Source organism: Silurus aristotelis (assembly GCF_946808225.1).
Source record: "Silurus aristotelis genome assembly, chromosome: 9".
Classification (NCBI taxonomy): Eukaryota; Metazoa; Chordata; class Actinopteri; order Siluriformes; family Siluridae; genus Silurus; species Silurus aristotelis.
Genome location: NC_139582.1, coordinates 8,067,963 through 8,082,219, shown reverse-complemented (window position 1 = coordinate 8,082,219; position 14,257 = coordinate 8,067,963). Strand labels below are relative to the sequence as shown.

The following is a 14,257-nucleotide window of genomic DNA, read 5'->3' as shown; positions in this document are numbered from 1 at the left end:
TTTAGAAAAATAAAAAAAAACATTTTTCTGAAGTATATTTGTCTCCTATGATGGATAAGAATTCTATTTTTCCACTACACTAACATTCAGATCCTCCCAAGATCCATTTGGACTGTCTTGGCCACACTGCAGCATCTACTATTTTGGTTGTGGCTGGAAACAAGCTGCGACTAGATGTGCCAATCACTGGAGACCCCGCCCCCACAGTGGTTTGGACCAAGTCAGATAAGGTGGGAAGAGTTCTATTATTAACATACATCTCCAGAAATTCTCTGGTTTTCTGGCATTATTGAACATGAGATATTCTATATATACTACACTCTTATTAATATTCATTTTTTATTTTTGGTACCACACTTTACCAGACTTTATTAGAAACCGATAAGTTAATACTGTATTTAAAAACCTTCAAAATATCAGTTGATAAACCTGTACTGTTCTTTTTGCCCCAGATGACATGGTGGTTGTGCCACTTCACTTTTTAGATTCTACTCAAGCTGATACATGTATTTTTTTTCCCAAAAAAATAAAACATTATTATATTAATTATTATAAAATTTTCATAGAGGTTTTTTCACATGGGAAAAAATTTAACCAATTTCTTCTCAGTTATTCATTATGTTCCAATGAGTGGGATACTAGCCTGTTTTGCAAAATGTTGTCTTTCGAAATTTCAGATACAAAATCACACTTTTATTTAGAATTCTAGAATTTTAGAAATCATTCAGTTCAATGATTTTTTATGTTTTTTTGCTGAAAATGTATTCACCTACAGGACTTACTGTAGATTAAGGTGACATGTTTCATGAATTTACATTATTTTATAGGAAAGCAATAAAGATGTGCACAAATAGTCATGCCATGATAGTGTCCCAGGAGTCAACTAAAGTGGCCATTAACAAGCAATGCACTGTAGTCCACATAAACATTTTCCTTTAACACGCAAACAGGAGTCCTAGCATGAGGGCTTCAGAGCTAAGCTCTTAGCTGCACACAGGTAAGTTTGGGGGGACATTTTTGTAACCGCTTCCTGATGTCATGGAAAGTCACATTCAGAAAGGTTTGAATTGGAACAGGATACTGAAAGTTGGACCTGTCAACTCTTAATCTTAACATTTTAATCTTAACCACGGCTTCACTACTTCTACTCTGCTTGTGTAGGATAAATCTAAAAACCCACTGGGAGAATCGAAAGGGGAACCAGCCTTCATCTGGACTTTGAAGGATGGTGAAGTGAGTTATTGGCCTTTAAAACAATAAAGCCACCACGATCTCTTGTTATTATGTGCACTTTGGTTGTCCTCCACCGCTGCTGCTATGAGAGTGTCGTCTGACCTTTGTCTTTATTGTCTTTTTACTGTCGCAGCCACTGCATTGTGATACTGTCTTGGTCCAATTCCTATCTGTTTAAAGTCAAACCTACATCACATGAGGCATAACAGAACGCTAATAAGGTTAAACAATTTTAGTGAAATCATTAATAGTAATAATTATATGATTACAATAATGAATCATATTATATAATGATTTTGCATTGTATTTGTAATGATCTAATATCTAATACTAACCAATTAACAAGAAAGCTCAGTTTACTTTTTAAAATCATTATTTCTACTTGACTTTATAGCAGTATTTTTCTGAACAGCATTGTGTTCACATGCATTGCATTCGTATACTATACTGATTGCTGATTGCATCAGGTGAGCGCATGCTTTTATACTCGTTTATAAAGCAAACCTTTGGTGGCACCACAAGAACAATAAAGGTAAGAAAAGAATAGAGTAAAGACTTAATAGGCTATGTTTTATTTTCATTTCAACACCTCATCCGGTCTCTCGTTCTGCATCCTGACTGACTGTCCCTCGGTCTAGAAATTGGAACTGTGCTCAACGTATGTTTATGCTGCTATTTTACACAAAAAAACTATGCTTGGTTTATCAGGTCTTGACAGATGCGAGTGGACGTGTCCATGTAGAGAGTGCAAGGGGACATTGCATCTTGACTATTGAGGGGGCAGAGCGTCAGGATGAAAGCGTGTACTCTGTTACTGTGAGGAACCCGGCAGGGGAGGATACAGCTGATATTCATGTGAAAGTTGTTGGTAAGATATTTAAATGCACCACTCATATCATGTACACACTGTTTAATCGATGCTTAATAAATTATCTGAGAAGCTGCAAACATCCAAAGTAACCCTTTTTCTTAAGAGTAGGTGTTGTGAGTGTTAAATGTGACTTTCAAAGTTTAGCCACTTAGCATACCCTTCTGTGTATTAGCATTTTATTTATATGGCTACTGATGTTTGACTTTTATTAAATGAGATTTTTTTTTATTTCCCCAGATGTGCCAGATCCACCACAAGCTCCCAGAATCCTCAGTGTTGGTGAGGACTCATGTGTAGTCGAGTGGGACCCTCCATTGTTTGATGGTGGCCAGCCAATTTTGGGTAAATGCATTCATATAAAAACATTCATCCAATTTGATTCCTATTCATCCTATTCTATTTAGGCATTAAAGTAGTTTGAATTGCAACACATTAAAAAGCTTACCTATGATCCTATGTCTTTTAAGGCTATGTACTGGAAAGAAAAAAGAAAAAGAGCTACAGGTGGATGCGTCTGAACTTTGACCCCTATAAAGAGACCACATATGAAGCTAAGAGGATGATTGAGGGAATGGCTTATGAAATGAGGGTCTACTCTGTGAACAGTATTGGCATGTCAAGGCCCAGTCCTGCCTCCCAGCCATTTGTGCCTATTGGTAAGTTTTATTTATATTTGATTGATGCTTTGACCGAGACATTTTGCATGGTTAATGCTGCAAGCTTGCTATTACTTGAATTTACCTTTTGATCAGTAGCCAAAAGCTTTAACCAGTGAACTGACACTGCCATGACATAGGCCTGATTGTTTGATTACTTTTTTCTTGGTTTCATAACTAACAATACTTGGTTATAGAAAAATGTTTGATATTTTGCATTAATAATTTATGGAATTTCTTTCGTTTCTGGTTGGACACTCATGTGGTAGACTCTGCTCAAGACAACAATTCCCAAAAAATAAAACAAATTAATACTATTTATCTCAAATGTCGCATTAAAATGAAGGAACTTAAATAAACAATGAGGGAATCCTGTAAACTTTATTATACCCATCTATGTTTCAAACATAAACAAAATAAAATTAACACATCAAACAGGTTAAAGGTGACCATATGACATATGATGAATAACAAGTGTAAACTAAAAGTTTTTACAGAAGTACATCCTGATATATGTATGTTAAGCGGTAAAGTGTACATATTTTGGGTATTGCAATATCAGAACTTCAAACAAATAAGCAAAATAAATAATAATATTTTCAATGCTGGTGCAAAAAGGGTTAAAAAATACTTTTGGATTTGTGGTACAGTTATGCAGAAACACTTCTTTGTTTATTTAAAAATATTTCCTCTGAAACGGTAGTTCCATCTCTAAAAGCAAAAAATATAAACGTTTAAAGCTTAATTTTTGGAAGCTTTTCAAACATTTTGTCACACATATTTATATAACTGTTTAATATAATATAATATAATATAATATAATATAATATAATATAATATAATATAATATAATATAATATAATATAATACTGTAAAACTGTTCTTAAATTTCCAATCTGAATTTGTTTCTCAGTACACAGAAACATTGAAATGATTGATTCGGTTAATTACATAAGTACTGCAGTAGATTAGGTTGAAAAAACACTGGTGTAAAATTTGAGGGAAAATTTGGTCATGTAAAGCCGATCAGAAAACCAGGGTTAGGTTTTATTTCACTCTTCACGGGTTAAAACCCATAAAGAATGATAAACTAGCCATTGTTCCTTGTGTCAAAACTGGAACGATATTATTGCTGGTACAGCAATATGCTTAGAATTTAAAAGAGGAGGGGTTTTTCAGTTTGAGGTAGTGCCAAGCATGTTTGTGTCAAAGAGACCCTTCATTCATCTGTTGCCAATTTAGGAATGCTTCTCCATCCTGGACACCTGGGGCCGCTCAGCCACACATCATCATACCAATGTTCAAAGCTCTGTCATCTCATCAGAGAGTGGTTGTTCAATGACTAAAATAGGACCCTATTCAGGATATGTACTTCAGCTTGAAAGACATAAAGACATAAGTCACAATTTATCAATATGTGATACTTTTACTGCCTTGTTATATCTTTATATGGTTGGAAAGTTTCTGGTAAAGTTATCACTGCAATGTGATGTCCAGCACAATACAGTAGATTAGGAAACTATTTTTGGCATCCTCTACTATAAATAATCTTAGCATAAGGTTATGTCCAGGCGTACGGCACACACAGGCTGCTTGACTAAAGAGTGGAGTGGGAGGACACAAAGTTTAGCTGCCATCAACTATTCTGATCACAGCACCCCGAAGGCAGGACAGGATAAGACAGCAGAGTAGTTCAGCAGATGACAGGGGGGAAGGCCTAAACAAAAGGCAGCCAGACTCACAGACCAGACAAAAAAGGATTGACAAAAACCTCAAGAGACTTTACTCCCCTGTGCAGGGACGAAGTAAACCACCGGCAGGATGACCAAGCCTATGCTTCCAAAAAATGCGGAAAAAAAGACAGTGAACGAGGCGCCAGCAGATGCTCCTGCAGAACCACCTGCAGATCGTCCTACAGATTCTCTTACAGAAGTCAAAGAACCTGAGGTCCTAGCACTTCCTTTAGTAGATACAGCCAATGAAGTATACGTTCCTCCAAATGAGGAACTTGTTTCTGCAGAAGGAGAAGCTCCTGCACCGTGTGTTAATGGAGACGAAGTGTCAAGAGAAGGGATACCTTTAGGACAGAAGGGAGCACCCCCGGCCGAGAAACCTGCCCCCCTACCTGAACCTGAATCAGAACCAGTCGGCAGTAGGCTTTCATTCTAATATTACTTACCCTTGTGGAATGTTAGTAAATGCATGCCTTAGGTTTAAATAGACTTCGGTATATCCACAGAAATTTCTTGTATGATCAAGAAAACTTTCATATTAGATGACTTGGCTTTTAAACATATTATTATAGACTAGTTTTCACTAGCTAATATCAAAATGATTTTCTCAGTAATATACTAAACTTTCTTTTCGGCTTCTCCCGTTAGGGGTCGCCACAGCGGATCCTCCGCACGTTTGATTTGGCACATGTTTTACGCTGGATGCCCTTCCTAACGCAACCCTCCCCCCAATTTATCCGGGCTTGGGACCGGCACTAAGAGTGGCTGGGGATGGTTCCCTGACCGGGAATCGAACCCGGGTCGCAGCGGTGGGAGCGCTGCATCTTAACCACTAGACCACCAGGGGACCTTTTCTCAGTAATATACTAATGGGATAAATTAGTTTGTATATATAGTAGGAGAATGCTGGGGTATGTGCATATGTTTTAGCATCATTTCATAGCGCTGTGTTAAAAACCTCTGTAAAACTGTAATTTAAGATTTTGTCTTCAGTTTATTTTTCTTTTTTACAGGAGTATATTCCAACAATATTTTGTCAATTTCCATACTATTCTAAACTTCCACACACTCTTCTTAAAAGAAGAATGCCATTTAGTTCCATACATTCTTTTTTTTTTTAAAGATCAATTTCCGAATTCATCCTAAGGAATCTTTCCTCCAGCATTCCACAGTATTGTCACAATACCTGAACCTGATGGGATAATGCCACATGTGAACTATTTCTGTCCTGAATGCATGTCCATAAAAGTATCTTGGAGAGGTCCTTATCAACACCAGCCCAAGTTTAACTTGTGCTTATTCAAACAATGGCAGTTATGCTAATCTATAATGGGAAACTGAAGGCCACGAAGGCTAGCTCAAATATAATGTTAGATGTACCAGACTAGGACCTCTGGTTTTTATTGACTAATAATTTCCAGCTGTTCTCCTCAAACTGACTATTGGAAGAATGTAGTATTGAAGTCCTAATAAATCTATATTGCAAAGACTTTGGGTTCTCTATTTTGGCATTGAGAGCTTAATTACTAAGCAATGCAGCGCCTTTTTTCTCTTTAATAAATTTACATTGCAGATCAAATTTTCCTCTCTAATACTATACAGCAAGCTGTTCTGTATTTATAGTTCTGTGAATAAACAAATCCAACAACTAAATATTCCGGGAAATTCTAATTTAGTAATCTACAACATGCTTTGGACACCTCTTTAAGAACCTGGATTCACCATACTTATTAGACCCCCTAATAAAAAAATTATAATAATCATTTTCAACTTTAAAATTTACTATGGTGATGGTAATTGTCTAAAACTACTCTAAATATAGACTAAATGCTAAACGTATTTAGATAATGGGCCACAGTAACATAGAATGGGCTGAACTGAACGTTCCACTTTTTGATCCAGGAGTCTTTTTATTGGACAAGCCCATAATGCTAAAATAAATTAGAGGAATTATTCACAAAAAATGAATCTTACTTAGTTTGTGTAGAGACAGACATGTCAAAATGGTTGCTTAAAACGAGAATATAATTATATACTTAGAACATTTTATCATTAGTGGAATTATGGCTCTAAGGTATTGCTCCACTTTCACACTAGCTGTTTTTTCAATTAAATCTCTACATCATACCGTGCATACAATGATTTTAATTGAGCACATCCTAATCCTAATTCAAGGGGAAAAAAATTACAAGCTATTTTAGGCTTCCTGTGACCTTCAGATTGTATGAATGACACCACCAGGGTGAAGTCTAATATTATAATCCTGCTGGAGTCAACAACAGGTTTCATTTAACACTTGAATTAGAATCCTGCAAGCAAAAAAAAAAAATGAAAGGAATTAAATTTCGATGTACCAAGTCTCAACATCTTCTGTCCACTAAATTCAGTTAATTTTGTGTTTCCCTCAGCCCCCTCCAGTGAACCCATCGGTCTGTCTGTGGATGACATTAGTGACACTACAATCTCTCTGAAATGGAGGACTCCAGAGAGAATAGGCTCTGCTCCGATAGAAGGCTATGGGGTCGAATACTGCAAGGAAGGCAGTAAGTGTGTGACTGCATAGACTTCATGTGTATCTGTCTAAATGGTTTTGCAGAATGTAGTGTCACAGTAAACAACCCTGATTTCTAATTACAGTAATTCCCCGCTTTACCGCGGTTTGAATCTCAGTCCCCCTGTTTTTTCTGGGAATTGCATTTGCCACATAACTGATTTGTTTGGCTGATTTTCCTGGTTCTCTTGCGGATAGCACGATAGACCAAAAAACTTATAGGGAATTGTTTTTATGGAGTTTTATGTTGAAATAATGAAATGTGTTAATAGAAATATAATTATTAATAATAAAATGAAGTAAAATGGTAATACAGTACTGAATACATAAAATAGCATTTTTGGGTGGCGTCCATTTATCACAGTTTCTCGTTTATCGCGGGCGGTTTTGGAACCTAACCACCACGATAAACGGGGGATTACTGTATAATTTATTTTTTAGTTCAGTTACATGTCACTTAGAAATATGTTAGCAGAGTTAAGTACAGATATTTTGTATTTTTCAGTTAGGAATCTTCAACTTGCTACTGTACTCCAACTAATGAGCACTAACTATACTTGTGTGTAATTTTTCTGCTTTTACACTCCTATACTTTTAAGACTGTGTATCTGGAATATCTTTTGTGAACCCAGTGTATCCAGAAAAGAAAAAAAAAACTTTCTGATTCTGTTTTGGATTAAACCAAGAAAGCATGAAAAAGCATATGTTACATGTAACAAGTAACAGTGTTCTTAGGCACAATGCGAAATGGACAAATGTATAATATGAATGATGTAAGAAATACACACCAGGAGCAATGTGTCTGATTGGACTACATCTACTTTTATGCAGACCTGTTTATACATCTGCTTTATTTTACATTTTGTCTAGCTGATGAGTGGATTCCTGCATTTGAGGGTCTTACCGAGAGGAACTCTGTGATCATCCGTGACCTGCCTACTGGAGATAAGATGCAATTCCGTGTACGGGCATACAATATGGCTGGCCCCAGTCCTCCTGCGACTCTGTCCCAGGCTGTTACGATCCGTGAGATCATGCGTGAGTGTAATATGCCCTGAATTAACATTGCATATAAGTGAATAGGTAGGTAATAGGTAAATGTATCCATTGTAGGCATTACATAATGTATTTATAGCAAGTACGTATTACCACAGATATTCTAAATATTTTAAATAGCATCAAGATCTAGACCAAATGGGAAAAAAACATGATATATATTGCTAAATGTAGTAGTGAGGTTTTCTTCATACAGCACAGGGAATTGCAAAACTAAATTTGCATTTCTTTGCTGCCTTTACTGCAATTTTAGCTGCATTTAGTTGCGTTAACTTGCAGCAATACGTTAGATAAAGTGCTTTACAAAAGCTTTTATTGTTTTAACATCCGTTTATTTCACTGAGGCAATCACCAACTTGTTCCTGATCAGCTTTCAGCCACTAGCATTCACCTGCTTTCATGAGTAAGAGATACACAATTACAATAATGCAGGTCTGTACAATAGAAAGCCCAGGGGCTGGATACAGTCCTTGACCAAATTTCTTTAGGCCTGGAAATAAAATAAATTCAGTAACAGGCTCAAATTGTTCTAATAGACAGAGTTACATAGATTTATTATGACCTCTTGTTTTTTCACTTGATGATTTTTTTTATTGAACAAAAAATAGCTTTGCATTGAAATAGTCTGCATGAGTCATATACATCTTTTTCCATAAACTATTCTCATAAACTTCATTATTAGGTTTATAGGGAACATTTATAATTTCATTTGCCTTTCAATCTCATTTTCGCCATTTGATATGTTATTTTTTTACCTTTATTTGTATCAGCTGGGCAAGTTTATTTGACGTGTACAAGCAGAAAGCCTGGCATCGTGGAAAGAGAAAGTTCGATCACATCGTGTTTTGATGATGTTACCTAGACTGCATGCTAACCTAAAAATACCTGGTTGAGAAAATTTGCTTCACTGACCTATAAATGTTAACTACTATTATAGAGATTTTTTATTTTTGGGTCCAGGAGCCCCTTATTTCTGATAAAACAATGACATGTAGCATGTTTATCTGATTAAAGACCATGCTGGGAGATCTGTTATGCACACGATCACATATATCATTGACAATCCACCTTCTGGCATGTTTTTGAGAGATGTGAGAAAACTAGAAGAACCAGATAAAACCCCACTCAGACACACAAATTCAGAAATTTTAAAATCAATATTGCAATACTTTATTAATGCCACAGGAATATTCTGCTCAAATGGAAAACCAGCGGTTTTATCTCTTTGTTCACTTTCCGATTCTCATATTTTAATATTTACCTTCTAACAGAGCGTCCAAAAATTTGGATTCCTCGCAATCTTCGCCAGACCATCATCAAGAAAGTAGGAGACACTGTTAACCTGGTGATCCCATTCCAGGTAAGAATCAACTGTCCTTCCTGACATAAAAGCTCATCAAATTCAATGTCAGGGTCAATACTTTATGCAATATAACTGTATACAAGAATGTACTGTAGTGCGCTTGCCAGACTTAAATGGTAACTACTGTGTTAACTATGGTTAATTAGGACAGGAAGAGCCTGTTCTTGTTGTCTCAAAAAAAACCTATAAATACACAGAGCCCTGTGGCTGAAACCCGATGATAGTAGATGCCCATCAATGACAGCTTTGATATGTGTTAATGACAACAAATCTGAACAGCAGCTGAAAAAGCACGCAGGGGACATGTGTAATTTGAATACAACACACACACATGGGTCCTGGGTGTGCATGTAGCACTAATTTAAAATACCATAACCATTTAACCAGTTGCCTTTTACAATACATTGAAACAAAAATAAGTGAATTGAACAGCTTCTTTTTTTAAGGGAAAACCAAGACCAAAAGTGTCCTGGATGAAAAATGGTGAGCCTCTTGACCAGAAGCAAGTGAGCGTGAGAAACAGTGAGACTGATAGCATCTTGTTCATCAGGAGGACAGAGCGAAAAGACTCTGGTGTATATGAACTCCATGTCCAAATTGAGAACATGGAGGACAAGGCTGCTGTGACCATTCAGATTGTGGGTAAGTTCTTATGTACATCTCATCTTAAACCACTTCAGGTTTCATGTTTCCCATAAGCTTTTGTATTCATTACTTTAAAACACTGTAAGATTTCTGTATTAACGCCATTTGTTTGAATAATTATGCTGTGCACTACCAGACCTTCCTGGTTCTCCGGAAGTCTTGAAGATAATGGATGTATGGGGTTTCAATGTGGCACTGGAATGGAAACCACCCAAAGACAATGGCAACTGTGATATCACCGGCTACACAATCCAGAAAGCTGACAAGAAAACCATGGTATAGCTGGGTATTTTATTTACTTAGTAGTGCTATATATGCAATGCAAATATAGCATGGTCAAAGCTGTGCATAATAATTATTGGAAGGGAGGGGGCAGTTCTTGAAGTAGTGGAATGGGTCATGGACTCTGAATGCCTTGACCATCTATTTTTTTGATGGATTACTCATTGTAAAATGACCTCAAGTAGCACATCAGGTCATTATGAAAAATTAGCAAGTTGTCACTCTTTATAATAGAAAAAGAGTAGGAGAAAGACAAACCAAAAGACAGATATGACTCATATCAGGAAAAGTAGCTCACCTCCCAAACATGCTTCTATAATTGAGCAATATATGTACAGTATGTGCAAGTAGTGTAGTACTCTGGGTTTCGACTTCCCTTTGACATGCTTGGCTACTTGCTTCAGATGCCTCTGTTGGACAGGAAAGCATTTAGAGCATCTGGAACCTGAACTGCCAAAATGTCTTGCAACTGTCCATCATTAGCATCTTTACCACCCTCAGCATGGGGCAGATCTGTCCCACACTTACCCCCAACCCCCCACCTCGTCAGTAGCCCAGTTTAAGCTCTGCCAGCACATTCTTCCTCTCATTGTTCTCTACAAGGTTAGTGGCTGGATAAGACTTACACCACTCATCTGTATTAGGGCACATTTACTCTTAGTGCATAAAGAACAATGAGCTGGGAGCTCGGGATCATCACATTTCACATGACAATATCCAAGTCAGAAACCAGAGACATCCTACTGCTAAATATTAAAGCTCTTTAGGACTATGGACTACTCATTCAACCTACATTGTCATGCTAATAGCTATTAGATTAATACATGGGCAACGTGACACAGAAACATTAGAGGTTAATGCTGAGGGTTAGATATTTTTAAAAGATGATATACAATATTGACTGCTTGATAAGGATTAGAGTATGTTGCATGATAATATGACAACTAACAAAAATTATATCCATTAAGAAAATAGCAGATAGAACATATTTACGGTCTTGTTATATTAAAAGGCACAGCCGAGCATATGGTATTGGTCATTATACCACAATGGTGTCAATGGTATCGATCATTATACCACATTTAACATTTATGAAAGGAGTTTGTATTGCCCACAAGTTTCTTTAGGACAGAGTACATTGTGCTTTCTGTTTGTGATGGAAGTATGACACATTGCTATAAAAAGTAATTGCAATATTATATACTTTAATATAGGCAAATGTAATATTCTAATAATTATCATTACAATATTTGAGTTAATATGTAAGATTATTCAGCTTGTTCTTACTCGATTATATTTCTTTTTTCTACAAATAAGTGCTTAAAGTTGAAAAATTATCTGCCAACAAATTATCTCCCAAAAGTCTATTTAGAGCTTGAAATGAGTAAAAATTTGATCGATTTGATGCAGAGATATACAGTAGGTCCGGTAACTACCTCCATGTTTGACAGTAACTGTGAGGCAATCTGGATACATCTTACCAGACTGCCATCTTAACAGTCATGTTAGAGACAAAAATGTCCAATTTGGACTCAACTGACCACAGAACTTTCTTCCAGTCCATTCTCTGTCCAATTCTTGTATTATTGCCTAGTTTGTTGATTATAAACAAGAATGTCACATTTCCAAACTTTTGAATACTCTTTTGAAAAGAATAAAGGAGGTGCTAATATTTACAAACGACTGTACGTGTTTGACAGGAGTGGTACACGGTTCACGAGCAGTATCGACGTACCCACTGTGTGGTGTCTGACCTGATCATGGGGAACGAGTATGTATTCCGAGTGTTTGCTATTAACATGGTAGGCCTGAGTCTGGAGCCGTGCAACTCTAAAGACAGTGCATACATCCAGAAAACAGGTGAGAGGAACTGCACTTATACAGCAATTCTATTGACATATAAAATATTTCATATGTGCACTATTGGCAAAGGTTTGTGGACACCTGACTATAAAATTTGGATGTAAAGTCAGTCAGGCACAGATATAGGATGTGTGTCTTTACACTACAAATGGTTATTCATATTCATTTAATATTAGTCTTGTACATGCAGCATCACAGACATCATGATTTTACTTGAATATTATGATTTTGTTCTAATGTAAGGCATTGACTACAAGCCACCCAACTACAAAGATCACGACTTCTCAGAGGCACCCAAATTCACACACCCGCTGGTGAACCGCTCAGTCATCGCAGGGTACAATGCTACTCTCAGCTGTGCTGTAAGAGGCATTCCTAAGGTATGCGTAGCTGAAACACGAGGCAGGAAGCAATATTCTGGCTCATTTTATCATTTTATTTTTCATCTGTATACAAAAGTTTTTTAGCTAAAATACTGCTTGTTATAATAAATCAAGCAGCCAATTTCAACTGTAAATTTCACAATCAGTCAAGAACTGCTACCGACTTCCTTGAATATTACTGTTCATTTACGCAGCCCAAAATAACATGGTACAAGAACAAGGTGGACATCACAAATGAAGCCAAGTACCGCATGCTCAGCAAGCAAGGCGTTTTGACCCTGGAGATCAGGAAGCCGTGTCCATTCGATGGAGGCGTGTACACGTGTAAAGCCGTTAACGCCAGTGGAGAAGACACTGTGGAGTGCAAGCTGGAGGTTCGGTGTAAGTACCTCACATTGTCCTAGGCTTTTTTTTTTAATTCATAGTCCAAAGCAAATAACACATGCAGACTGACACGTGTCTTGTTAGTTTGATAAACCCAAAATAATTAATTGCATAACTGTCTGCTTCCTGTTTTACTGTAGCGCATACAGTTAAATATGAGGGCATATATAAGTGACAATCATCATATATGTATAATATACCTCTCTATCTCAAGGGTCTGTGCATTGTATTTGTAGATATATGCTGCCATAAAAGCAGAATCCATCCAATGGTTTCATTTTTTACTTTATGGTGGTAATTTTCAACAAGGCTGATCAGAAAATAAGGAACTCTATGACAAAATCACAGTTTTCCTTCATATCCACTTCAAGTCCAGAATTAATCATCATAAAATGAAATCCAGAGACTGATGACTGGCTCTGAACAACTTGCATTAGTATTTTTTTTAATCAATAAATATTAAAGAAACATGGAGTATTCTGGCATATATCAAATGTCTTTTATTTTTGGATGATTAACTTTTGAAAGCTGAACCTAAGAATGCATCCGAGTGCTGCGTTTCTCAGCTACTGTTTTTAGGGACACCGCCGCCTTGCCGAATTTCAGGTCACTGCCTAAAATACAAGCTTGAAATGAGGCTGTATTCTTAAATGTGTACATTGACACACACACACACACACACACACACACACACACACACACACACACACACAGAGATTCAGGACATAAGGTGTTCAAAATGTGTTTTTATAATGGACTCGTTATGTGAGAAATTTTAAAGTATCTGTAGTTAAAAAAAAGTGCCTCGACATGAGTTCTGTAACGTGATACTCTAACGTACATTTCAGTCACCAGTCATGTTTCAAATAAATTATAAACAAGATTATTTATTCATGTTTTACATTTTTTGGCAACTGTAAAATTTGTTTAGTTTTTTTTTTTCTTTTTTGGTCTCTCCCTATTCACGTACATAAGACCCTGGTTTCCTAGGACTGGAACCATCTGGCCACAAAGAGGAGAGCCTTTAAATAGATGTATAATCTTTTCAGAGCAGTGTGTATTGGTAGTTGAGAAACCCTGACTCGGCATATATTTCAAAGGTCCAGTATGGATTCTTTTCCAAAGAGATCCATAAGTCAAAATGAGTGCCTCACATTAATCCTTCCTCGTTGCTGTTTCCTGTTTGTCTTCACCCTTTGCTACTGACTTCCCCAGCTCGTGAATAAACTCAGGTTTA

General features: G+C 36.7%; 1 protein-coding gene across 1 annotated transcript in view; it reads left to right on the top strand.

Moving 5' to 3' along the window:
* Positions 1 to 14,257, top strand: part of mybpc3 (myosin binding protein C3) — a 36,632-nt gene that overhangs the window by 21,645 nt on the left and 730 nt on the right. Inside the window, exons 18-29 of the mRNA XM_083550091.1 lie at positions 91 to 230; positions 1,942 to 2,101; positions 2,342 to 2,446; positions 2,572 to 2,760; positions 6,902 to 7,036; positions 7,915 to 8,082; positions 9,372 to 9,460; positions 9,910 to 10,105; positions 10,245 to 10,384; positions 12,091 to 12,250; positions 12,497 to 12,633; positions 12,831 to 13,017. Coding sequence (XP_083406217.1) covers positions 91 to 230; positions 1,942 to 2,101; positions 2,342 to 2,446; positions 2,572 to 2,760; positions 6,902 to 7,036; positions 7,915 to 8,082; positions 9,372 to 9,460; positions 9,910 to 10,105; positions 10,245 to 10,384; positions 12,091 to 12,250; positions 12,497 to 12,633; positions 12,831 to 13,017 — 1,806 coding nt within the window. The remainder of the gene's footprint in view (positions 1 to 90; positions 231 to 1,941; positions 2,102 to 2,341; positions 2,447 to 2,571; positions 2,761 to 6,901; positions 7,037 to 7,914; positions 8,083 to 9,371; positions 9,461 to 9,909; positions 10,106 to 10,244; positions 10,385 to 12,090; positions 12,251 to 12,496; positions 12,634 to 12,830; positions 13,018 to 14,257) is intronic.